At 43.7% G+C, this 24,672-nt stretch overlaps 1 protein-coding gene across 1 annotated transcript in view; it reads left to right on the top strand.

Moving 5' to 3' along the window:
* Positions 1-23,874, top strand: part of phldb2b (pleckstrin homology-like domain, family B, member 2b) — a gene marked incomplete at its 5' end in the record, with an annotated part of 40,246 nt that extends 16,372 nt beyond the window's left edge. Inside the window, 20 exons of the mRNA XM_079234549.1 lie at positions 862-981; positions 3,299-3,483; positions 3,788-5,020; positions 8,649-9,038; positions 10,177-10,338; positions 10,547-10,684; positions 11,822-11,950; positions 13,275-13,430; positions 13,632-13,742; positions 13,870-13,944; positions 14,068-14,208; positions 14,674-14,826; positions 15,778-15,921; positions 16,111-16,210; positions 17,422-17,572; positions 20,579-20,669; positions 20,801-20,947; positions 21,393-21,612; positions 21,701-21,786; positions 21,986-23,874. Coding sequence (XP_079090675.1) covers positions 862-981; positions 3,299-3,483; positions 3,788-5,020; positions 8,649-9,038; positions 10,177-10,338; positions 10,547-10,684; positions 11,822-11,950; positions 13,275-13,430; positions 13,632-13,742; positions 13,870-13,944; positions 14,068-14,208; positions 14,674-14,826; positions 15,778-15,921; positions 16,111-16,210; positions 17,422-17,572; positions 20,579-20,669; positions 20,801-20,947; positions 21,393-21,612; positions 21,701-21,786; positions 21,986-22,126 — 4,073 coding nt within the window. The 3' untranslated portion in view covers positions 22,127-23,874. The remainder of the gene's footprint in view (positions 1-861; positions 982-3,298; positions 3,484-3,787; positions 5,021-8,648; positions 9,039-10,176; positions 10,339-10,546; positions 10,685-11,821; positions 11,951-13,274; positions 13,431-13,631; positions 13,743-13,869; positions 13,945-14,067; positions 14,209-14,673; positions 14,827-15,777; positions 15,922-16,110; positions 16,211-17,421; positions 17,573-20,578; positions 20,670-20,800; positions 20,948-21,392; positions 21,613-21,700; positions 21,787-21,985) is intronic.
* Between the last annotated feature and the right edge of the window lie 798 nt (positions 23,875-24,672).

Below are 24,672 nucleotides of genomic sequence, written 5' to 3'. Positions count from 1 at the left end.
TGTGTCTGACTTCAGGTCCAAGGAATCTGATGTAACTGAAATGGAGCTATTAAGGAGGTGCTTTTTTAGCCTTTTACACACATGCTAACATTGTGGGGGTTTACTGTTGCTTATCTGAACCTTCTACCCTCAGGGGTGGAGGTGGAAAGAATGGGGAGAGCACATATGTGTGTGTGTGTGTGTGTGTGTGTGTGTGTGTGTGTGTGTGTGTGTGTGTGTGTGTGTGTGTGTGTGTGTGTGTGTGTGTGTGTGTGTGTGAAGACAGACAAATGAGAGGGGAACTCTTTGTTTATTAGCCAGTCTTGTGATCTTCTCTCCTCTTTGTTGTCTCCTCCTCTTTACATCAATGTAGTCTTTTCATTTGTTTTTGCCTGTCTTTCGTCTTTTACACTTTTCAAAGATCTTGAGTGTGTGTGTGTGTGTGTGTGTGTTTGAGCACTGCTGTCTCCCTCCCTTCCCTTCTGAGGTATTTGGACAGCTGTGGCTGTCTGTGTGTATTACAGAGGTTGTGACCCTGACATCGTGTTTAATACCTGGCCCTTTCGGCCTAATTGATGGCCAGAGCAAACACTGTGGTCTGGAATGGCTGGCTGTGCATGAGAGCGTGCAAGTGAGTTTCTGGCTGTGAATTAAAAATAAAGCCGTACTTACGACTTCATCTTCATACATACAATACAGTGTTGGATGTATTCCCCATGTGTGTGTTTGTGCCACACTAACACAAAAGACATTATTTTTATTGTCACATGCTTACAATTACTTTATGATCCATGAACTGTACTATTGTTCCTTATACCACACTCTACCTGTATGTTTCAGTAAACATGATTTAACTCACGTGTCTGTGTGTTTCCTCTCCAGGTTATTCCCTGTGTCTGGGTAAGTCCTATTTCTTCCGGTTCAACCATCCTGAGGAGGCAAGCAGAATGAAGAGCATGCTTCCACAAAAGAGCCCTGTGTCGGCTTTAGCCTACAACACAGGTACACACACACACACACACACACACACACACACACACACGCACACACACACACACACACACACACACACACACACACACACACACACACACACACACACACAGGGGGCATAAACCCCTTCTCTGACCCGTGACCTGTACTTGATCCCTGCTCTTCTTCCTTTGTTTCTCCTCTCTTTGTTCTGCCACATCACTATCTCCTCTTCTCCCTCCCTCCTTCATCGCCTCGCTCATCTATTGCATCTGCTTTTCACCTGTGCAACATCTGTCCCCACACATATATTTGCTCCTATGCTCTGACCGGGATCTCAAGGCAAAGTTACAGGTACACACGAGCTAGACAGGTGTGTGTGAGATTGGCATGTTAGTCTTGAGTATGTTTCTTTCACTCTTGTGACATACTGAATGGTAGAAAGGGGGCAGCTACTTATTTCAACCCTTCTTCTCAGTATATTCCCTAAACATGTACTCTCACTGTCACACACATGCTAAAACGTAAATGCAAAGCGTATAGGAATGTCACTGTCATCTGGTGCCTCTCCATTTCCATGGTGATACAGCTGGACTCCGCTGTCTCCCTTGGTGATTGATCGGGCTTGGAGCAAGGTGTGTGTGCGCGTGTGTGTGTGTGTGTGTGTGTGTGTGTGTGTATGCGTGCCCGCCATAATCAGAGGAATCCTTGCTCTTTAAACTCCTAGATGTGAGGAATGCACTCCTCTCTCCTCTCGCCCCTGCTTCTCTGATGTTTCTGTCGAGAAGACTTACATCTCTCTCTCACACACACACACACACACTTTGGAAAGTTGTTTTAACAGGCAGCCAAAATCTTGACCTTTATCCTCCAGATTGCCAAGACTCACACTCTGCAGCGTGCACCTAAAGTGAAGGCTCTCGCACAAAGCAAAACGAGCTGGGCAGTGAGGGGAATAGTCACGATAGAACGGACCTGATGCACGCCAGGCCCCCAGTATAAATCTGCCCATGTATGGACACAAACACCCTGTGTGTGTGTGTGTGTGTGTGTGTGTGTGTGTGCGTGTGCGTGTGTGTCTGTCTGTGTGTGTGTCTCTAGATCTTATGATGTCTTTCATTTTCTGCCCCATTTCTCTGCACCTTTTAAGGTTTGACATTTTCTCACACAGGCTGTTATTCAGGTGTGAGCTGCACTTACGGTGCTCCAGTTTCTCGAACAATAGAACTAAACTAAGCAGTCATAGTTGAATATTACCAACACGTATCTACAGTACACTCTTAGCACATGCACACATGGGAAGTACACGTGTGTGTTTCTCTCAGGCCGAGCCACAGTTGTGAGTTGTAGGAAAGCTTCTTTTTTTGTGTGCGCGTGGGCGTGTGTGACAGTTAAACGCTGGGTGGTCTAAGCATGAACATTATAATGGCTCCCTTTCCACATAAAGCCACAGATGAATTCAAAACACTCTTCAGGTTTCTCCCACATTGCTTTCTACTCCCCTCTCCCTAGTGTTTTACCTGCATTTCTGATGACAGGAGTTTAAAAAGTAAAAGCAGTGCTATTAATCAACAATACTCCTGCTGACCTCAGCAATATTTTACCCAGTAAAAATAACTTTTTCTCAGATTTTTGTTTTAGTTTGAACTTCCTTCCTGCTAAATCTTACTGCCTCAGTTGAGGTTTGGAAAAAAGACCCCCTCTCTGCTGAAGCAGTTTTAAATAAAAGGCTTTAGGAAGGGCGGGGGCCACTTGAGGGTATTCCAGAATATTTTGTGGTTTCTTTTTTCGTTTCCTATTCTAAGGAACAGAAGTCGAGTTAGATTTAAAATGTTTGTCTTGGATCTAATGGATGGTTTAGTGCAAGTGTGTGTGTGTGTGTGTGTGTGTGTGTGTGTGTGTGTGTGTGTGTGTGTGTGTGTGTGTGTGTGTGTGTGTTTGAGAGGGAGTCAACTCCTACTCTGGGTGATCTGCTGCCAATTACAGATTGTTTGGTTTGGGTTTGTTCTTCCATCAGCCCCCCCTCTATGAATAGCTGCAGCTTCAGGTACATACACAGCCTCTCTCTCTCTCTCTCGCTCTCTCTCTCTCTCTCTTCTTTCTTCTCCCATCTTGTTTTCTTGTTACTCCATAGCGCCTTTTCTCTTGTTTTGTATCTGCCTTTTTGTTTTTCATTCCCTCTTCACTCCATTTCCCTCCAGCTTCTCTCTGCTTCCCCATTTATATATTTATTTAACTCACTCATCGTTTCTCATACTCCTGAATGTTCGCCTGTATTTGTGTATCTACGCATTCCCTATATTATTAATTTAATTAGTTTACCATTATGTCTCTTTCCCACCTGCAGACTATTTGAAGTTTAGCAGTGACTATAGCCATGCGGTGGTGGGCGGCACCAACAGTGCTCGGGGCATGCGATCAGCCTCTGAGCTCCGGGACTTGATGGACACCCTGCAGCGCAAGAAGATTGCCCTGGAGAACAGCCTGAGAGCCAACGGGAATGCAAACCCCTCCTACTTCAGCGTGACACAGGTCAGACATCATTTAGCTGCACTGCGGGATTTATTATTCCACCTTCTACGTCATACTCCAACAGGGCTTGTGGAGTTTATTTGGTTGGCCTGCGTGTTTGTCTTGGGCTAAATGGAGCTAACCGGGCTTTACTCATTATCTACAAGACCAAACATGGATAACCAGGGATTACACATTACCCTGGGCTATACTACTAAGATGTGTTCATCTGTCACAGCTTTAGGAAGAGTGGCTGCATTAGATATTATGATGGGATAGCATTTTCTCCAGTTATAATATATATATTTTTCATTCTATCTCTCAGTCTCCCCCCACCACACCTATCACAAGTCCTGCCACATCCTCATCAGCCTATCAGGACCAGGCCAAGCGGTTCTATGGCTCGGATCGTGCACCCATGTCTTTGAAATCTGCTCCCTCTCTTTCTCCGGGACGGCGATCCGACCCTCCTTCTTCTCTGGCCTCCCGCACCTCAGCCAGTCGCAACCAGGACAACCTCGGCACAAGCGATGGCCAGCGGCTGCACAACCTGGGCTCCCCTTCTTTACTGTCCACATGGAATGGTGGCGGCTCCTCCATCTCTGTTGATGGTAGCAATAGCTATCTCCTCTCTCTTCCTCCCCCCTCCTCCTCCTCCTCATCCCGCACTCCCTCAACAGGAGGAGCAGCCAGCATGCCCTCAAGCCCCCGTCTCGGCCGCCGCAGCTACGGCAACCCGGAGCCAGTGCCCAGTAGTAGAACCAGGAAGTACTCAGCGGGCTCACTGAACGGGATGACAGGAGGAGCGCAAAGTCGCTCGATGCCACGCCTCTGCCCCTCCCAATCTCCCCGAGACAACAACAACGGAGCCCTGACCTTGTCAACGCTGCCGCCGCGTCGATCCGATGGCGCTGGCGGTTACAAACTGAGCAAAGACTATTACAACTACAGTCAGAATGCCAGCCCTGACCTTAACCACAACTCCAGCCAGCTTTCCTCCAACAGGAATCACATTCAGACCAAAAATCAGGGAGAAAGCGTTGTGTCTATCTCCCTCTCCTCCCCGAAGAGCTTGCCCTCCACTGCGGCCACTATCTCTTCCAGAACCACCCCACCTGATGTGACCATCCCATCCAGGACAGGGGGCTCCACTTCTCCACGTGTGGCCAAAAAACTTAGCCTGACCTCCACGAGCTCTGTGGGCTCCATAGGCTCCACGAGTTCCAGCCCTACAGAACTGGAGCGGCTGGCCAGCCGTGGAGTGTCCGCAGGAGTGGGTCTGTCTTTGGGGGAGAGGCGAGGGGTCGGCCTGGAGCTCGCTGGTTCCCCCGGGCTTGGACTTGGAGAGAGGAGGTCTTCATTTGGGAAGGCAGGGTTGGAACATGGGATGGGGCTGGGCGAGAGGAGGCAGTCGTTTGGAAAGGCAGGAGTGACCCCACCAGGAGGTTTTAGGGAAAGAAGGGGGAGCATCAGCTCGCTGAGCGGGAAGGAGGAACTGACCGACTACCATCAGCACCAAAAAGAGGAGAGACTGCGTGAGCAGGAGGTGGAACGACTGGTGAGTTTGAGTGTGTTTGCACATGTGGCTTTCTCATGTTGTCATTCAGATCAGATGCCACTGTCTAGATATGTCGATATAACCTGTGACACATACCATATGTGGTGTAATGTGTAAAATAGCTTCCAGACTTCCAGATCTTTGACAGGTGAACAGTGTGTTGCAGTTGCGGACACTGACAGAAGATGGGGATATCAGGTTTACATTTACAGTGTACGGTTGCTAATTGTTTTGCAAACAACATGCTATCACACAAAGGTGCGCAAGAAATGGAATGAGTAAAGGAGAACGAATCCCTCCACACCAAACTCCTCCTTGTCCCCTCAAACATACTCTCCCAGGGAGCTTAACACACACACACACACACACACACACATGCACACACACACACACACACACGGAGTGAGGTTCACCACTCGACGGATGCCTCTAGCAGTTAGCCCATACTAACAGGACTATTCTTAACCCCGTGCTTGGGTCGTGTGTGTGTGTGTGTGTGTGTGTGTGTGTGTGTGTGTGTGTGTGTGTGTGTGTGTGTGTGTGTGTGTGTGCGTGTGTGTTTGTGTATGTGCGGTGCGTGTTTATGTCAGTCATCTGGAGGTCCACCCATGTGGTTCGGACCACTGAAGAGCCACAGAACACATCAGTTAGATGTTGGTTAGAGAAACCAAGAAGATTACAGAGTGGAGTTGTAGTGTAGCAGGTGGATAAACACACAGATGCTCAACATGTAATGACAAGTGGACTCATGATTCCTCTCCCATTCCCTCTTCAAATGTCTTTCTCATCCACATATTCTGCTAAGTGAGCTGGTGTCTCTTAAACTGTGAGAAATGGTTTTCTGGATGATGTACAAACCCAACTGTGTTTCACAAGCTTCTCAGTGGCTTTAACCTCACTGGTTTGCCAGATAGAACATTAAACCCAGCCACGCCTCATATGATGTGCATCGATTTCAAACCATTCGTTTTTAGTTTGTGCCCCAGTGTATGAGATAGCAGTTAGGCTACCACGAGGGACTTTAATTTTGTGTTGACTTTGGCGGTCCCTGTGGACTAAAGTGGTAGTGTTTCCGAGCACTAGAGTCCCTTTAGAAAACCCCTTATTTTACCGCAGCAGGGTTCTTACAGTCTGCTCCACTCAGTCCTGGTCCTGGTTCTCCAGTGCCTCCCTTCTCTCAAGCGGGCCCAGCGATACGGCCTGGGTCTCCGGCAGCAAGGTGTCAGTGTTGGCTCCTCATGCTACAGCAGACCCGGTCTGGGTCTGGGTCCTGGTCTGGTTCTGGGTCTGGGTCTGGGTCTAGTTCTGGTTCTGGTTCTGGGTCTGGGTCTGGGTCTGTCCGCGTCGGGCTGGTTGCTGCTGGAGGCCCCACTGGAGTCAAGTTTCTGGTTTACTTGCATGATTTCATCTGAACGTGTGGAATACGACCGGTGGCACCAATGACGAGTATTAAGAAACTAAGAAATAGTAATAAATGCATAATTTGAGACTGTTTCAGAAAGGTTCATCACCGTAACTTCAATAAATGTTTGGGATTATAGCTCTGAATAGCATTTCTGATCGATTATGCTACTAGGCATTGAAAGACAGTTCATGGCTGAGCTCAGGAAAGCGTTGCCTTGATCGTGTCTGCCCTCTAGTGGTAGTACAGGAAACCTGCATTCATGCCGTACTGAGATGTTATTAGGCTGTGTACATAAATGGCTATTATTTGTATTTTGCCAGCAATAAACAGAAGAGAAATGCAAACATATTTGCTGAAAAGCTAAGATAATTGCCTATTATGTCAGTTAAGATACAGGGTTAAGATGTATGTGTTGAGGTTTGGATACATTTAGCAAGTGGCTTGTTTTGTCAGCGTGAATAGTTTAGAATTGACAGAATAAAAAAGTGCGGAACAGTAAGGGTTGCTACTAATAAGAGAGTAGAGGAAGGTGATCGTGAGGAATAAGTGAAAAACAGGAAAAGGAGAAAGAGAGAGAGATCAAGAACTTACCACTGCAAAATACTTTATTTCACCTAAAAAGCACCGCAGGTTAGAGAGGCCAAAATACGTACATTCCAGCGTTCCTCTTTTTGACCAGTATGTGTCGGGCCAAAGCTCCAGCTTATTTCCTCACGTTTTCCTCTCTTTTTATTTCCTTTAAATGAGGTGTGTATGTTTTTTTTCTATGCACTCACCCACACATAAATACAAACGATTATTCCACTGGTAAACCATTTGTAATGTGATCACTTATTCATACTATTCATACTTCTATTGATTAGAGTAAACTACTTTTTATATTTCTTTTCTAAAATAATGGGATAAATGAAGCGCAATATAACATAAGTGTAGCGCTATATGTTTTTCCTGAATGTCTCTTCTAATCAGACCGACTGTATCAAGACAGAGAGAGAGAGAGTCCAAACTTCACCTGGTTCAGATTCCTTCCTAGAGCACATTTCCCTGGAAATGTGTCCCGTTTCTTCCGGGGCAGTACACACAGACACATTCCTGTATTTGAAGTCATGGCCCATTCTCGTGCACACTTCCGATCATAGTTGACAGCTGTCCACCTTCTCATTAGCTCTCTCTCTCTCTCTCTCTCTCTCTATCTCTCTCTCTCTCTCTCTCTCTCTCTCTCTCTCCCACACACACACATAAACACATTCGCACACCTCTGGCTCACATTCTTTTTTTCTAACCTCCCTCTTTCCGCCTCTAATATTACTGACACAGGCTTGCTGTGTGGGTTTATATTTCTCTCTCCAGAGAAGCTACTGCTGAACCTATGAGGCTATATTTTGACCCTCTGCAGCCTCTGTAGCTCCCCATATAGCAGTGTTCGGGGAGACAGAACTGTGGAAAACTTCTGCTCCTGAGATTCCCAATGAGAGGAAATATTCTTTCTAGACTGTACAAATGATATACTAAAGTAGAGTATGTAAGTTACAAACAAAAGAGGATGGTTCCGAGTGTATTTTGGACTTAACAAGGACATTTTAACTGCAGCGCTTCACTTCTGAGATGCTTCCCCAGGTAACTTAGCATTGGAAACTTGATTTTATGATGGAAAGACCAGCTGAACTGTTGTGACTTCTTTCTAGTTTTGAATGTACCTGAACGTTCAATTTGTGCTTTTTCTTTTAACCAATTTAAAAACACTCATGCATGTATTTGAAGAGATAAAATTTCAGAATCAGTATCACAAAATGTGTTGTTTACTGGTATTGAGTTAACATCTGACTAATGGAGCATGTTATTTCATATAATACCGAAATTGAAGTTACATTTCCGTTTTTCCTCGTTTGATATATCTCACCTTGTAAACCAGCACCACAATAGGTCTCTATATAAAATGTGTAAATATGTTATTGTGTAGCACCCAAAAACTCTGTGTGGAAGATGCCGTAGATAAAAAATTTGGGGACTTTTGGGGTTTGTTACTCAAGGTAGCTACCATTTAGCCATTTTTTAAGTAAAATGATCAAAACTTGAATGCAGGCCTATTAACTTTTAGCTCCTTTTTGAATAATCATAATAATAATATCATAAAGAACAAAAGTAATGATTTTTTACCGCCATATTTGCACATTTACTGTAACTCATGCACTGTGTGTGTGTGTGTGTGTGTGCTCATCCCAGGAGCGACAGCGGCTGGAGACCATCCTGTCTCTGTGTTCGGAGCTGGGCCGGTCTGCGGGAGATGAAGATGAAGGAGGCACAGCTGCAAGTCCCACTTCAGCTGTGGCGGATCTCCGGAAGATCAACCAGGAGCTTGAGAAGCTTCAACTGAACGACGACGACGATGACGACGACACACCATCGGTCTTCTCAGACTCTTTCTCTACTAACGGAACAACGGGGAATGGACACATGGCCTCTCCTGGATCAGAGAACGGTTACTATGATGAGGATCTGCAGGTACGACGGAGGCGCAGCAGCGGCCACCGAGACAACAGAGCAGAATCCCCCGCTGTCAGTCTGCGAAGCTTCGCCCCTTCACCTTCTCCACGTGCACAGAGGACCAATGAGGTACTGGGGATTTATTTTCTGCACATTCATATGCACTCGTACAATATCACATCTGTAGCTGTAGCTCAACTCCCTGAACCACTTTAACATGCACAGAGCTGTTTTAAACATACATTTATGCCGTGTCCTCTTGGTTTTAATAAGAATGTGAAGCCTAGAGCAGAGCACTCACCACCTTCCTTCAAAAATGAGCCATTCAAACGAGGTCATCTGACCTTATGACCCTCTTGTCCAGGGCTGAACATGGGTTGTAGGCTGCACAGCACTGACGAACAGGCCTTTTTTTTAAAGGGTTAGGACTGTGTTTTCATGTCATTGGTGATTTTAATTAATTTCAACAGACCACCTGACCCATCAAAAGGTCTAGTAGTGTGTAGTATCTGGCGACATCTAGCAGTGAGGTTGCAGACAGCAACCAACTGAAACTTCTACTATATGCTAAGTGTGTACGAGAAATGTGGTTGCCCAATCTAGAGCCAGTGTTTTTGGTTTGTCCCGCTCCATATGTAAATATAAATGGCACGTACTAAGGAAAAAAAAATCTTTATATTATATTCCATTCATGCCCATAGCTCCCTCTAAATGCTACATAGCGTAAAATAATTTGAAAAAAGCAAGAGCGACATGAAGCAAGACAGACCTGAGATTTCTATATATTTATTCTGTGGTTAAGCATAGAGCATATGGATTTACAGTCGCAGACTCAACATGCACGTCCTTCACGTACACAGATGGGAGATATTTACACACCATGTATTAGGTGAGAGCAGGCTGAGTGTTAAAATGCAGAATGGACAGCTGGTGTTTGTATGTGTGATTGTGACTTCCCACGTTTTTTTTAATGCTTCACAAGAACTGACATTTTTGGTGCCCAAAGGAAGTACTGCTTCACCACAGCAAACCAGTGTTCAGTGCTCAGAATGTAAACATTATGGAGCCATAATATAAGTTATAGATTATTTTGTCCTGTAGTTACTAATACTGTTTGTTCCCCTATTTCCACTTTTGTCACCACATTATTTAATTTGTGGTGTCAGCGATCCTTATTACAACACATTACAATGAAACCCCAATATTGTTAATAAGTTTGAACTACTTCCTAAAAATGGTTACATCTGGTATTGATGTTTCATACCAGGCTCTAGAGGATGCAGCTCGTCGCCGCGGACAGGAAATTAGGCCTTCAGAGGAGGATGTGAGGCGTGTGGAAGAGGAGAGGATCCAGGTGCTGAACAACATGGAGGAGCTGGAGCAAAAGATCAAAGAGCTGGACAACCAAATAGATGAATCTGCCCAAGAGGTAAAGAGAAAAATGACCATCTCAACAAATCATGGTTTAATAATAAGTCTAGAAGTCCTATTTTTAAAGAGAAATTAGGGATTCTACTTCTTTACATCAGTAACACGTTCACACAATATGAGGTAGTGTTACATACAGGTTTAAATAACAGTAAGGATGAACCCAATATCACTATAAATGGCTACTTACTGGTGTGTATTGATCCAAGGTGGAGCTGGAGCGAGCTCTGGTGGAGGCTGAGCAGGAGTCGGAGGTAGCTGCTTTCCAGCAGGAGAAATATGCTCTGGAAGCACTTCACACCAAGATGGCCGACCTGGAGACCAAGTCACAACAGGACAAAGAAAAGGTATGTGACAGGCTATGCTTTATTGTAAAACAATGAGAGACCAAACAAAGATTCACAATTCACACAGAGACCAGGAGCAGAGAGCATTCATCAGCAGACTCGACGTTTGATGATGCATCATCTGCAAATCGATTGTATTTCTTTGCTGAAGGGCTGGAAAGTGATTTTCAGGAGAGAAACACGAGCGTTCACTCCAAACATGGTTCGTAACAAGCAACATTTCCCTCCCTATGATGTTTGGTTATGAAAATACACACACTACTCTGAGACTCTCATACATTTAGGGGTCATGTGACGAACTGGTAGGCGTTAATCCCTCTCATGCTGTCTCCGGTCCAAATATATATCTGCTAATACTGCCCAGGGTATAGCGTACACCAAATGATCCTGTCTTACACACATTCCTGCGGGACGCCCATGGGTGTGTGTGTGAGTCTACTTCTACCAGTATATGGTAACATTGACAGAGTGGGGAGTGTAAGTGCATATACGAATTGAATTTGTTGTCGGTGTGTGTGGGTCTGCGAGTACAGGCCTTGGTTTAGCGTTTGGACGTTCTCCTCTGTCGGATTGAATCCTCGCCTGTTCGGCATATTTCCTCGGACCACACAGCTGGTAGATACTGTATATGTTCAAAAGCTCGTCATGATACGCGTGAGACGGAGGGAAAGCGAGACAGGACGATTGGATAGAGAAGTGTTGACGAGCTGGTGAAGCTCATACAGATGTCCGTGTGTATATGTAGGTGTTATTTATAGAGAGGATTGTTAATCTACTGAGCCGTTCCTTCTCATTCATTCCATCAGTCCTTTCCATTCAGACAAACATTCAGAAAAATGGCAAGAGACAGAGCTCATGGCGCTATTCATACTACCTTCATTTCTACGCAATACCTCCCAGTTCTCCATCTCTTTGGTAGATGTTTGTTTCCTCCAGCTTCCCGGCCCCTCCCCTCCCTCTAGGCGAATCTTGCTGACCTGGTCGCCGTAGTGACTAACTGTGGCTCCCCAGTCCCACTAACGCTGTCATCCTCTCTCTGTCCTGTGTGTGTGTGTGCGTGTGTGCTTGTTGTGCACATAAACGTGTGTGTACGTTTGTGCGGGCATGTCTGTGCGTCTGTACATGTGTGTATGCCAGGCGTGCGAGTTGCTACAGGTAGAGAGGGGCAGAGTAGAGAGGTTGGCTCAGATTGTGTGTGAGCAGCGCTCCCAGCTGGACAGCTGCCCTGAGGCCACCAAGGAGCCCCTGCAGGAGCAGCTGGCCAGGGTCAGTACGAACACACACACACACACACACACACACACACACACACACACACACACACACACACACACACACACACACACACACACACAGACAGGAAGATAAGGACTAAAGTGTGTAAACCGATGGAGATCCACCACACAGACTCCATAATAGTGGGAAGTGCAACAGCTGTGCATGCATACACCGATAGGCTGAAACAGAACAAAACAAATGGATGTACACATATGCATATTAACACTCAAAACATGCAGAATGTGTAGAGCGGTGTTCACACGAACATATTCCAGACAGAGACACTTGACCTTGCATGTGAATATGACACGTTTTCTTTCCTGACCCAACTTACCCTCCACCCCACGGCCTCCTTTGATCTGAGTCACGTTCTTGTTCTCGTTCTCTTCTCACTCACTAACTCTTTAGGTTTCTATGTTTACACTATTGCAGAAATACACTGACATTTGGGGATGCGTTCTACGGCTTCACTTTTTTTGTTTGACGCATTACCAATATCCAACCATCCACGGCTGCACAATTAATTGAGTATTAATGGAGATCCAAATTTGGCTTCCCACAATTAAATGAACATGATCGACTGCAGTATTGATGTTTTTTTAAATGTGCTATAAACTCATATCAAGTCAAGTGCTTCCTAGACAGCCATCCACCAGGGGGCAATGCAGTGTTTTTATATATAGCTTCACTTATTAGGGAGCTGTCATGACACTGTGTCCCTACTGATGCAGCAAGAGCGACACACTGTATATTCAGAGGGCTGATGAGCAAAATGAAATGCACTGAATTCAGGCAAAGACATAGCTTATTTTAATTTGTTTTTTAATGCAAAGATTTATCAATTAGCGGCAATGTAACACAACACATTTATTGAAAGCAGTGCTCTGTTTATTGAAGTGTGAATGAGCAATATAAATATTTCGTCCCAGAAACATTGTGATTACTTTGGCCATAATCGTGCAGCCCGACATCCATTCATCCATCATTCATCCAACCCAGCTGACACTGAGTGAGAGGCAGGGTGCGCCCTTCACAGGCTGCCAGTCAATCACAGGCTGACACACAGAGAAGGACAAGCATTCACGCTCACGTTCACACCGACGGGCAGCTTAGAGTCGCCACTCGCGTGCGAATACAAGTCATTTGGTCTCGTTGGTGGTAACTTCGTCTTGCATGTTTTATCAAGTGTATGTGCTTTAACAGTATGTATCGTTTAGTCTGTCCTTTGCACGTGTTTTTCCTCCGTCTCGCCTGTTTACCTGTGCGGTATTTCTTGTGTGTGTGTGTGTGTGTGTGTGTGTGTGTGTGTCAGGACTGTGAGGTGCTCGATGCAGAATCAAAGCGTTTTGAGGACCTGGAGTTTCAGCAACTGGAGAGCGAGAGCAGGCAGGACGAGGAGAAGGAGACTCACACTCAACAGCTTCTCCGGGAGATCGCAGACTACCAGCGGATCACTGTCACTCGCAAGGTAACAGCTGTTTGTGTGTTTTGAATTAGTCCTGTGGAAGATATCTAAGATTTGATCTCCTGCCCAAGTTAAATCTCTGTTTAAAACTTTTTGAAAAAGCATGTCAACTTATTTTGTTTAGTAGCTTTGGCTCTAGTGTTAGTGAAATGCTTTGTAAGTGAGCTAGAAACTTGTAACAAGCTGGTTTTGTTTTTCTGTCAGGAACGACTGTTAACTCTGAAGAAGCAGGCAACACAGATTACCCAGCAGGCTCAGCGAGAGAAGGAGAGCTTCTTGAAGGAGAGGAGCACCCTCGAAGCAATGCTGCAAAGGGTACGAAGATATCCAATGTTTGCATGTGTATGCATCTGGATGCATGTGGCCATTCTTGCCTCTGTGTGAATGAAAAGCAGAAGCAATCAAGAAGAGGTTCATTTTGTTTCCTTGTTCCATCTATTAGGAGAAAGAAAACCTCTCCATCCTGGAAAGAAAATATGCTGACCTCACTGGTGGCCGAGGTTTCACGCTGAGGGAGGTAGGTTTGAGAGGCAGCGGTGAGACAAGAAAAATGAAGATTGTCCTCTTCGAACTCCTTAAGGCTATTTAAGAGGGCAGGACTTCCTTCATTTTTAATCGTTGGGGTTTCCTTCTCTGCTAGGGTTCAGCCTCTCTGGCTGACGTGTGTCAGTCTTTTAGTAATCGCTGCTGTGACACCACCTCTGCCGCAATTTCCCCTCTTCCAGTCAACTTGTGCGCCCTCGCATCGCTCCTCTCCTCTATTTCTCTCAAGAATGTGGAGGTACTTTTGGATTATTTCACTAATATATTCTTTCTCTTTTCTTCTCTATCCAGATCAGTCTGTTTTAATTCTTTTCATCCTTCCTTTGTTCCTTTATTCTGTTTGTCTCCTTACGGTTTCTCTGCAAGTCCCTGCAACTAAGGAAGGGGAAAGTGAGACTTCTTTCATTAATTCTATGCACAGCTTATACTCGCATGTAGTAATACCAAGGTGACCTTGTTATAATGCCTGTTGCCTTGTGTAAACCACTGAATGAATGTTGCCCGTACAGTGTCTTGAACTTACTTCCAAGTGACAAGACGTGTTGTTCCATTTTTGCTTTGAAATTGCTAAAATTGCCACCAAATTCTGCATCATTCTAAAAACTAATTAACTAATACAAGTTTGTCATTAATATGGCTGACTCACATCATGCTCTGCCTCACCCCTTCTTTCTCCCCCCTTTCTCCACATGACACTTTCCAGGGCTATGTCACAGTCAGTGAAATCAATGAGCTTTACTCACAGCTTGGGGCGGAGCTTAAACCCGCCCTTGCCCCCACTCTGGCCAATGCTTCTCCTGAGTCCGAGGGAAACTCCTCCCCTGACGACGACACCCCTAAACCACCGGAGGATGAGGTGTGTGTAGTGGTGTTAAGGGCTCCCGTATGTAGTTATAAACAGATGTAGATTATGCAAAGTGTGTGGGTGAGTGAGTGAAAGTGGTTTCCCCAATTCCCTTCCTCCTTTTGCTCCATTTCCGTTTTTCTTACAATATTGCTTTCTTCTCTTCAAAGCTCTGCCAATCATCCTCAACTGCCGACTGTCACTCCTCTTCCTCCTCTTCTTCCTCTTCCCATCTTTATCCCCGTCCCCTCCCCAAAACGCCCTCTGTGCATTGGCCAGAGAATATGGTGTCATATAGAGACCCCTCTCCCCTCCCCGACTCTCCCCCACCTCCCCTCCCTCTCAAAAAACACCACCACCGACACAGGCAGGTAATGCGCGCGTGTGTGTGTGTGTGTGTGTGTGTGTTAGCAACTTTTTGTTTGTCTGTTTTTACGTGACAAACACAATGTGTTATAAATAAATAATTGATTATTGTTCAGGTAAATTTGGTTATAGTGCACAATTAATAAAGTTGATCCTCCCTCCTATCCCATCTCATACTCATATGAATAAATTCAAATTTATTTATATAGCTGAAATGAATAAATATGGATTAAAGAATTGGAGTATGCATTGTTGTTTTCCACAGTGGGATTATATGGCCTAAAATTAAATTGGATCATTTTGCTTATTCATTAAATTGATTTGAATGACAATGACAAATAATCGATAGTCAATTAACTGTGTACATCCCTTCCCTTCTGTTGTGATGTGTTTTTGTGTGTGTGTGTGTGTGTGTGTGTGTGTGTGTGTGTGTGTGTGTTCACAGTCAACCCCCGCCCCCTGGTTCAGATGAACTGAGCAAACCAGTATGAGTGTGGAGGTGGATTCAGACTAAACCCATGTGTGCTTGCTTTGCTTCTCGCCGCTTTACAGTGGTTACATCCGTCTTTTGTCTCCCCTCCTCTTATGTGTTATCAGCATTTCCGTATGCTGGAAGAGAAGAAGAGGTCAGACAGAGAAGGGGGTTCCCATCTAAGTGACACGTTACCCAGGAAGAGAACCACACCCACCATGAGCCCCCAGTTCATGTGTGCTACACTGGGACGCAGCTACCCAACCAAGGTACACATACACATAGATGTTCATGTACGCACAAATGACACAAATTAATACAAATGATTCGATGTCATGCTCTTGCTTGGTCTATCTGTGGCTTAGTTTCACACATTAAAGATGTAAACAAGATTGTTTTTTAATGACTAAAACATTAAAGTAAAAACAGATTTGGTCTCTTCTTGTTTTTTTTTTTAGTCCCATCATCCCCTGGTGCAGAGCACAAGTTGCGGCAGCATTCTCCCAAGAATTTTCTCCTTAACCAACAAGGAAACTGAATCTCGTCGTCTGCATAAAGGTACACAAACATATGCTTACACACTTACTTAGAAACTATAAAAACGGATAAAGAGACTACTTGTACATGGGAATACATGTAACTTCACTGACAGACTTGTTGTGGGTTTTGTTTGTGTGCGTGCGCGTCATTGTGTTGAGTTGGATCACAAAGTTTCTCATTTGTTTATGTGTCAAAGGAGATAGTGCAGGAATGTAAGTAGAGGAAGGCTGCTCCATCAAGTGGTGTGTGTGTGTGTGTGTGTGTGAGTGTGTGTGTGAGAGTACAAAAGAGGTTACCGGTTTGAGTAAACACTGATAGTTATTATGTTAGTTAGTAAAAGGGTTGTTACAAAACAAGCTGCTTAGATGTAGATTTTTTCTCAGTCAATTACCTGCCATAAACGTCAGTCAGCCATTTCCCATCATTAAGAAAATGTGCCTTTCATTCAGCACAAAGTATAGTCCCTTTGCTCTCTGTTTGGATGTATGCTGACAATGTAGTTTTAAATGCAGATTTAACTGTTGAAAGATGAAGGATGGTCTGTTTCCTCGAGGACCCTGTGCTCCCCCTCATGTCAAGTTTGATGTGTATATGTAGTCTTACTATTTTGAATGAAAAAGTAATTACTCAAGTGCAAACTAACCTTTCATTAGAAAGTTTTTTTCCCGGCCACTGCTACGTGTGTATCTGGCCCCTCGGCCCCTTTGGTCCCTTGATCCGGCTCATCAGATGGGTGTGTCTGCTGCATGGGGCAGATGGTATCAGGGATGGTATTGTGTTTCTTCCTGTACCCAGAGGCAGAGTTAGCCTATCTTTAAAGTATCTGCACCACAATTATCGCCATCATTCCTCCTTCTACTTCTGAGGACATCTCATTTCTTTCCAGACATCTTTGGACTGCTGAAACTACTTTTTGGACTCTGCTGCACTGTGGTCACTTTGCAGGCCGTTTGTTTGTTCGGAAGTCTTACTATTTGGACACATTTGATCAGGATTAGTTCCTCCAATAGCGTGTGAATTTATTTTTCACTGAGCGTACAAGAGCGTCTCACAGTGGCGGGGCAGTGTGATCCAAAATTGAAGCCGCCTGGGCAAACGGTGGTCCCAGATGAAGTGACAGAGACGGGTACAACACCAGAGTGCACACATGCATGGGGAGAGTAACTAAAGTCAGTCACTGCTAATGTCGTTGTTTATTTTTCTCGTTCTGTGTGTGTGTGTGTCTCCAGGTCAGCCCGGCTCGCGAGCAGCTTCCCAGAACAACGTCTACCTCGATGCCTTTGGGTACCGCGACAACCAGGCCTTTGACACAATGAGTGTGGATAGCACGGACTCCATTGAAACCAGCATCTCTGCTTGTTCACCGGATAATGTCTCCAGGTACGTGACTCCAGATTGTGTGTGTGTGTGTGTGTCTGTGTGTGTGTGTACACACGTGTTTGTATGTCTGTAACTATCAGTAGAAGGAACGGAAACAAAACAGTGTTTGGCTGGAATATTTCTATGAGAAGTATGTGCCGATAAATATTACTCACTGCTACTTTCTTCTCTCTCTGAGAATGATTTGAAAAATCTGGCAGAAGTTAGTTAGAGAAAAGTTGAAATATGACAACTGCCTTGAAAATTGCAAACTGGACAACGCAACAATGTTCCTTTTGTGTTTATAATATGGAACATTGACTGTAGAAATGTGTGTGTGGGGGGGGGGGCAACAAAGAGAGCAGAAAATGAGTTAATGTAAAAAGTGTGTGGAGCTGCAGTGCAAAAGGTTTCCTGCCTTTCATGGTCCCTCCTTGGAGAATAAGATGTGTAGAACTGAGCGTGTTCTGTGAGTTAAGGGGGACTCTTGATTAGTGCTCTATGGGTCAGGTTACGGAAGACGGAGAAAACATGAAGGTGTGTGTGTGTGTGTGTGTGTGTGTGTGTGTGTGTGTGTGTGTGAGTATGTGTGTGTGTCAACCACCCCCCCTGGTTCAGATGAACTGAACAAACCAGTATGAGTGTGGAGGTGGATATTTAGGGGTCCACCCCCATCCAGACTAAACCCATGTGTGCTTGCTTTGCTTCTCGCCGCTTTACAGTGGTTACATCCGTCTTTTGTCTCCCCTCCTCTTGTTGCTCTGAATGGTATGGCCTTGTTTCTGTAGATAGAATGTGCACAGCCCCAAACCATTTGCAGATCGACCTCTCTGCAAGTTTCCCTGGAACAGGCTGCCTCTGTGATCCTCGGGATGGTTCCAGTTGGATTGTGTAGTACTGGATTATTTTGGATTAGAAGACGCTTGTGTTGAAACCTGGATCGGTGCTGGAGAAAAAAAATTTTGTTTTATGAGACTGGAATTTCTGTCAGCGATGTGTTCTGTTTTTTGGAGATACAACTGTTGGAGCAAGATAAATAACGTTCTTCTCAAGTAGTCCAATACTTGAATAGATAGAACTGGGCTGGCCTACAATGACTATGAGTGTGATCACCTCTCGTCGATTGAGGTAAGCAAATGTCCAAGGGGATGGGAGGAAGAGAGGAGAGGGTGGATGTTACAGTGAGGTTGGATTAACGAGATGAGTGCTGGGAGATTATTTTGAGTCTAAATGCATGTAGGAAACTAAAGTATGGCACAAAATGCAATCACAGATACTGATCTGCCCATCTGCCCATCATATTTTTATGATGGGCAGACTTCATAAGTTGGGATGGCATTTTCATTTCCTATCTCTGCATAAGTAGTTTTTGTATTCACATCCAAAATTCAATAGCTTGTAAATTGGTTGTATTCAGTTAAAATTATGGCTAAAAATAAAGCTGTGATGATTTTATATGAAACTGGCAGCTGATTATGAAAGACATACATGAGAGCGGGAAAGCATTTTCTTTTCCCCGCTGTCTCTTATTGTTTCTTCATTTTTTCATACCCTCCCTCCAAATCCTTTCTTCCCCTTTTACCCAAAAGGGTAACCTCTCGTTCTCTCTCTCTCTCTCTCTCTCTCTCTCTCTCTCTCTCTCTCTCTCTCTCTCTCTCTCTAAAACCCTCCCTTCCATCCTGATTTGTTTAGACTGAGTCTAATGTGTACCATTCGTCTTAACGATGTTGTGACATCATCACAGATCAACACTGGGTATCCATTTTCATTCTGGCTCCTGATAAGAGAGGAAGTGTGTTTGCATCAATGGAGAAATGGAAAAATATGGTTTAACATGACAAACATAGACACAAATCCCTTCCTGATGTCAGTCAAGAATGCATGTCATGTGTAGACCATGTGCAGTCTGGGAGACCTGAAAGCTATAGACTCGGCCTGCTGCTCTAAACGGAAGACAGCGACACAGCAGAGAGTCAGAAAGTCTTCGAAAGACACAGAGAGGGAAAAAAGAGATGGTCTGATCCTCAGATTGACTTGACATCAGCCGTGTGCTGAATTAAACAGTATTCTCAAGAGAGTGTAGCCTTTTTTTCTCTCAGAAAAACTCTCAGTAAATCTAACCCCTGAAATGAAAAGGATGGAAAAGTCTGAATGGGGGTCAGAATAGAATAGAAAATATGTGAAGAAAATACAGAATAAATTGCTGCTGGGTCTTTGTGGTAATCACATGCAGGTGCTCTTTGGATACTGCAGTTGTTCTGATCTTAGTTAATCTTGTGAACAGCTCATTGCATGGGTGGAATATAAAATGCAAGTCTCTTGCAGTGTAGGTTTTTTATTATTATAATGTAATCATTAATAATTACAAGTATTTAAAGTGACCAACAGGTTCGAAGTATGTTTTGCCATGTAGAATAAAGGCACAAACTCTATACTGTGCCTTGGACTATTTCTTTAATGGGATTTGCATTTTATACTTTTTTGACACCGTATTATAGTCATGCAATGAGCCGCTCACAAGACTAATTAAAATTGAAATACATCTGGGTGGAAATTTCTCTTTGGCTCACCAAACATAACAGGGTTATTGTTTGCCAACAATTTGTCATGCCGCTGACACTCCTGGGGAGTTTATCCTTTGATCTACAGTTTATATGTCTTACCAAGCAGGAAGGAAACAGGTTAAAAGACTCAACAATAGTTTTGTACAATAGTTCTAAAATCTAGAGATTAACACCAAGGCATCTACATTTCCTGTTTTCAGATCTTGTGCAGATACAGGATACTGCCCATTGATTTCTAGCTAGCTAATGTGACAAGTTATGATCAATGAGAAACATTTTAGATTGGTTAGGTGTGAGAATAGCAGAGGGGAAAGAACACAGCCTGAGCTGCCAGGTTTATTTCATTATCTTGGAAGCTGCTCAGTTTCATTACTTTGTGTCTTTTGCTTTGATTTGGTGTTTGTTTTCCCATGACTGTTAGTGAAGAAAATTGATGTGTATTGTATGTGCTTGTTTGCTGCAGTGCCAGTACTTCAAATATGGCCAAGCTAGAGGAGATGGAGCGTCTGCTGAGAGAAGCCCAGCAGGAGAAGAGCCGCCTACTCGAATACAAGGTTACTACGAGATACAATACTCCTTTTGTTTTCACTGTTTTACACTTTATTATTGGTAGAGACAAGCCATGTGTATATAAACATACATGTTGTCCCTTTTATTTATCAGCACAATTTCCATTATTCCTCAGGAGCAAGAGATGGAGGTGCGCAAGCAGGCTCTGGATGAGGAGAGGAAAAGGAGGGAGGACCTGGAGAAAAGGCTCCAGGACGAGACCAGCAGACGGCAGAAACTCATCGACCGGGAGGTGAAGCTGAGAGAAAAGCAGAGGGCACAGGTAGGAAGGAGAAACTACACAACAGATGTGTGTTCATTTGTCATTGGAAAAGGTTTCTCAATATGCGATTGTTCTTTGGTACGGCATGTCGTTTAATCACCTGTAGGCCCGCATCTCAAACTGTATGACCCGTATTGCAACCAGTGAAGCAAGTAGAGCTCCTCCCAACAGTAAACACATATTTGTCATGCTGTAATTATACACAAACGATCCTTTTGAACTTTCTGACAGTTCTTAGCACGAGCTCCATTCATCATCTTTTTTTCTTTTGCATGGACCATCAACTGTTGGCAGCAGTTTTAAGAATCTTGTACTTTAATCTACCTCACATATGATATACATCTGCATGACTTGCATGAATTACCCAAACACATAGGAAGTTATAAATACAGTTTAACCGGTTCCCGCGCCTTTTCAATGAACCGGTTCACTCTTTTCTCTCCAGTCCCGCCCGCTGACGCGGTACCTGCCGGTGAGAAAGGACGATTTTGACTTGCGAGCTCACATTGAGTCGGCGGGCCACAGCCCAGACACATGCTTCCACTTATCCATCTCTGAAAAGACGTGCCGGGGCTACTTGATCAAAATGGGAGGCAAAATCAAAACCTGGAAGAAGCGCTGGTTCGTCTTTGACCGCAACCGACGTACGCTCACCTACTACTCAGGTACTGAGAAAATAGAAAAATAGACCAATACTGAATGAATAGAAGCGGACACGTTACAATACATTTACACACATTTTGTCTTCTGCAGACAAGCATGAAGCCAAGCTGAAAGGAGTCATCTACTTCCAAGCTATTGAAGAAGTGTATTACGATCACTTGAAGAATGCACATAAGGTATGTGTGTATGTTTAGCTGCAAAAGCAATGAATGCAATTTACTTCTGTCCTGAAAAGTATGATTTTAGTATCTTCTCATTTATTTGTAAAACGTATTGTGTCTCCGTCTCCCTCCATCTCACCCGTCGTCATTCCTCATCTCCCATCTCGCTCCCTCACTTTTCCTCCCACTGTTCTCGTTTCATCCTCTCCCTCAGAGCCCAAATCCTTCCCTGACCTTCAGCGTGAAGACTCATGACAGAGTCTACTACATGGTCGCTCCCTCTCCTGAGGCCATGAGGATCTGGATGGACGTGATTGTCACGGGCGCTGAGGGTTACACCCAGTTCATGGTGTAGTGAAGGAGCAGGATGTGCCAATGGGCTTTTTAAGACTACGTTTTCAATTATTTTTTCCCCTTGGACTTTTCACCTTATTCTCCTCTTTTGTTGGAGAATGAACACGGTTTCTGTTGTGTAGAGACGGCCGGCCTGAGTTACTCAAGATCTGTTTGCTGGGTTTTTATCCGCCTCATTGGCCTCAGAGGCTTATTTTTTAGCTATATGAAGCTTTTTACAAAAGCTTTTTAATGAGGAGATACTATTGTAAACCGTGATGCTGAGTCAGCCAGTTTGAACTCTATAGTGTATTATCACCATGTCATCGTTGACATCAATACACAACAGTATTGTGTTTGTGCCTTACAAAGCCTAAACAAGTTGAACATGTCATGAAATAACGTGTGGTCTATTGTGAGAATGGGTTTGATCGATTTTAAACTGTTTCAATTGTGTTTTAATCATTTTAGACCATTTCCTGTGTACAAAATAAATATCACATATTCATTTAGTAAATGTAGATGAGGAAATGTATTTACATTTTTTGCTTTTTTTCTGCATCTGATTTCATGTATCATTACTGTGGCATTCTCAGGTCTTAACCGTGTGCATGGATGTGCATGCATGCATCACATGATAACGTGTGAGTTTATACACACGCGTGCTTAGAAGTGCCTGTTGTTGTTTTGCGTGCATACTCTCCATACACTTCTATTTACTGCGAGCATCTAATGCAGCTCCAAGGTGCTATTCTTACATGTGTATCACACATATAATCCACACCATGACATACAATATTTCAATTGGAGTGTAATTATACACTCAACGTGGTGATTGTTGTTTTTTATTTTTTATATGGATTGCTGTGACCAAGTTTACAATAGTGTCACCACAGGCTCAGAAGTGAAGCTCTATTGAAATGGTCAGTCTTGTTATTTTCTAATGTAAGGACTTGGTTAATAAGCATGAAGAATTGTGATATTTGTACATTTGGTTTCTAAGTTGTAGTTGGTTGACAATAATAAGGACACGATCTGTTAACTCAGAACTTAAAAAAAATCATATTTTGTGTGACAGTATTTTGACATGCAATATTATCTATATTTTTATGAGCTGCCTGTATCTATGCACAATGCCGAACTGTCTCTGGTGAGGAATCTACACCAGTGTGGAAGTGGCCCTCAGTGGTTTTGTGAGTTAGGAGCCCCTGTAGGTGTCGGGCAGAAAGAATCCACGGTACACACACCTAAGAGGTGCTTAGTCATCCAAACGGAGGGATTATCACGCTGCTTTGCTCCACTAGCTTTCATCGCATTGCTCTTATTACCACTAATTCAATGTTTTCGTGAAACTGACTATTCCACATTGATCACCAAAGCTGCTTTTACATTTCACAGTATACTCCATATACGTCTGAATGATTCAGTCTACTGATGGATGCATGTATCGTCCGGCCTCTTGGCATAGCTTTTTGTTTAATTGACCAAAGTACTCGTTTATGTGGTATAATGTATATGTGGTTACTCTGCTTTGACTTCTCTTTGTTCAGTACAATAAGATCAAAAGGATAAATGTTTGTTCCATGACGAGCACGTGGTTGTTTTCCACCAACTAAAGGAACTGTTACAGTGGAAGCTTCCATGAGCTGTTTTCTTATTTTTTATAACTAATTGTTACATTGATCCTACTGTATTTATACTATTACCAATGCATGTTTCTTAATTTTTTATTTCCATATGAATAATAAAAATGATATATTTTACCTTTTTTATGATTTTTAAGAAGTTACTTTCTGAGAGCACACATTGTCCCCCAAAATAAACTACACTGCCACTTTTTGCAGGGATGAAAGTATGGCTTTGCCAACATCAGGTTGCCAACAGCAGCCACATAGTACTTGGTAATTATGGAATGACATAATTCAAAGAAATGGTTGATGAATAAATCAGCTGTGTAATATATCCTCTGCTTGCTTTCCTCTGATTGAATGTATCGTTATGTGCCATCTTATGAATCCATAATATTTCTGTTTAAATGTGCACTCCTCTATGTTAACCTTCGCGTTTTCTCAAGCCGAGTGCCGTCTAGTTTCATTGTATTGGAGAGAAGGCAGACGTCACAAATGGCGCCAGGAAAATGTGTTTTCCTGGCGCCATTTGATTTTTAGGGTCCTTTAAATGTGCAACATCTCTTCAACACCAGAACCAGTCTGCCAACTCTTGGGTAGCTACAACTTTACAACTGTAACTTCAAATAAATTACTAAAATGTTCTGGAAGAAAAAAGCAACCATAACCAGTGTGTCAAACAACAATAACATGGAAAACAATTGAAAAGGCAACATGGTGATGGAGCCTCTCTATGTGGCCAAAGTGTGTTCTGTCAGAGAGTCGGCTCAGTTACAGTAAACAGAGTATGTTATAACTGTCTATGTTATAACATACTGTAGCCTACATTGCTTCAGTGCAATGCAGGGATACTGTGGCACGTCCCCATGAAGAGAATGAAAAAGGCACTCTATTCAAATAAGTATTAATCCTCCGTGGATTGGGCGGACTCATATTCTGG

The sequence above is a fragment of the Taurulus bubalis genome (genome assembly GCF_910589615.1).
Source record: "Taurulus bubalis genome assembly, chromosome: 18".
NCBI lineage: Eukaryota > Metazoa > Chordata > Actinopteri > Perciformes > Cottidae > Taurulus > Taurulus bubalis.
This window is presented reverse-complemented; position numbering and strand designations above follow the sequence as displayed.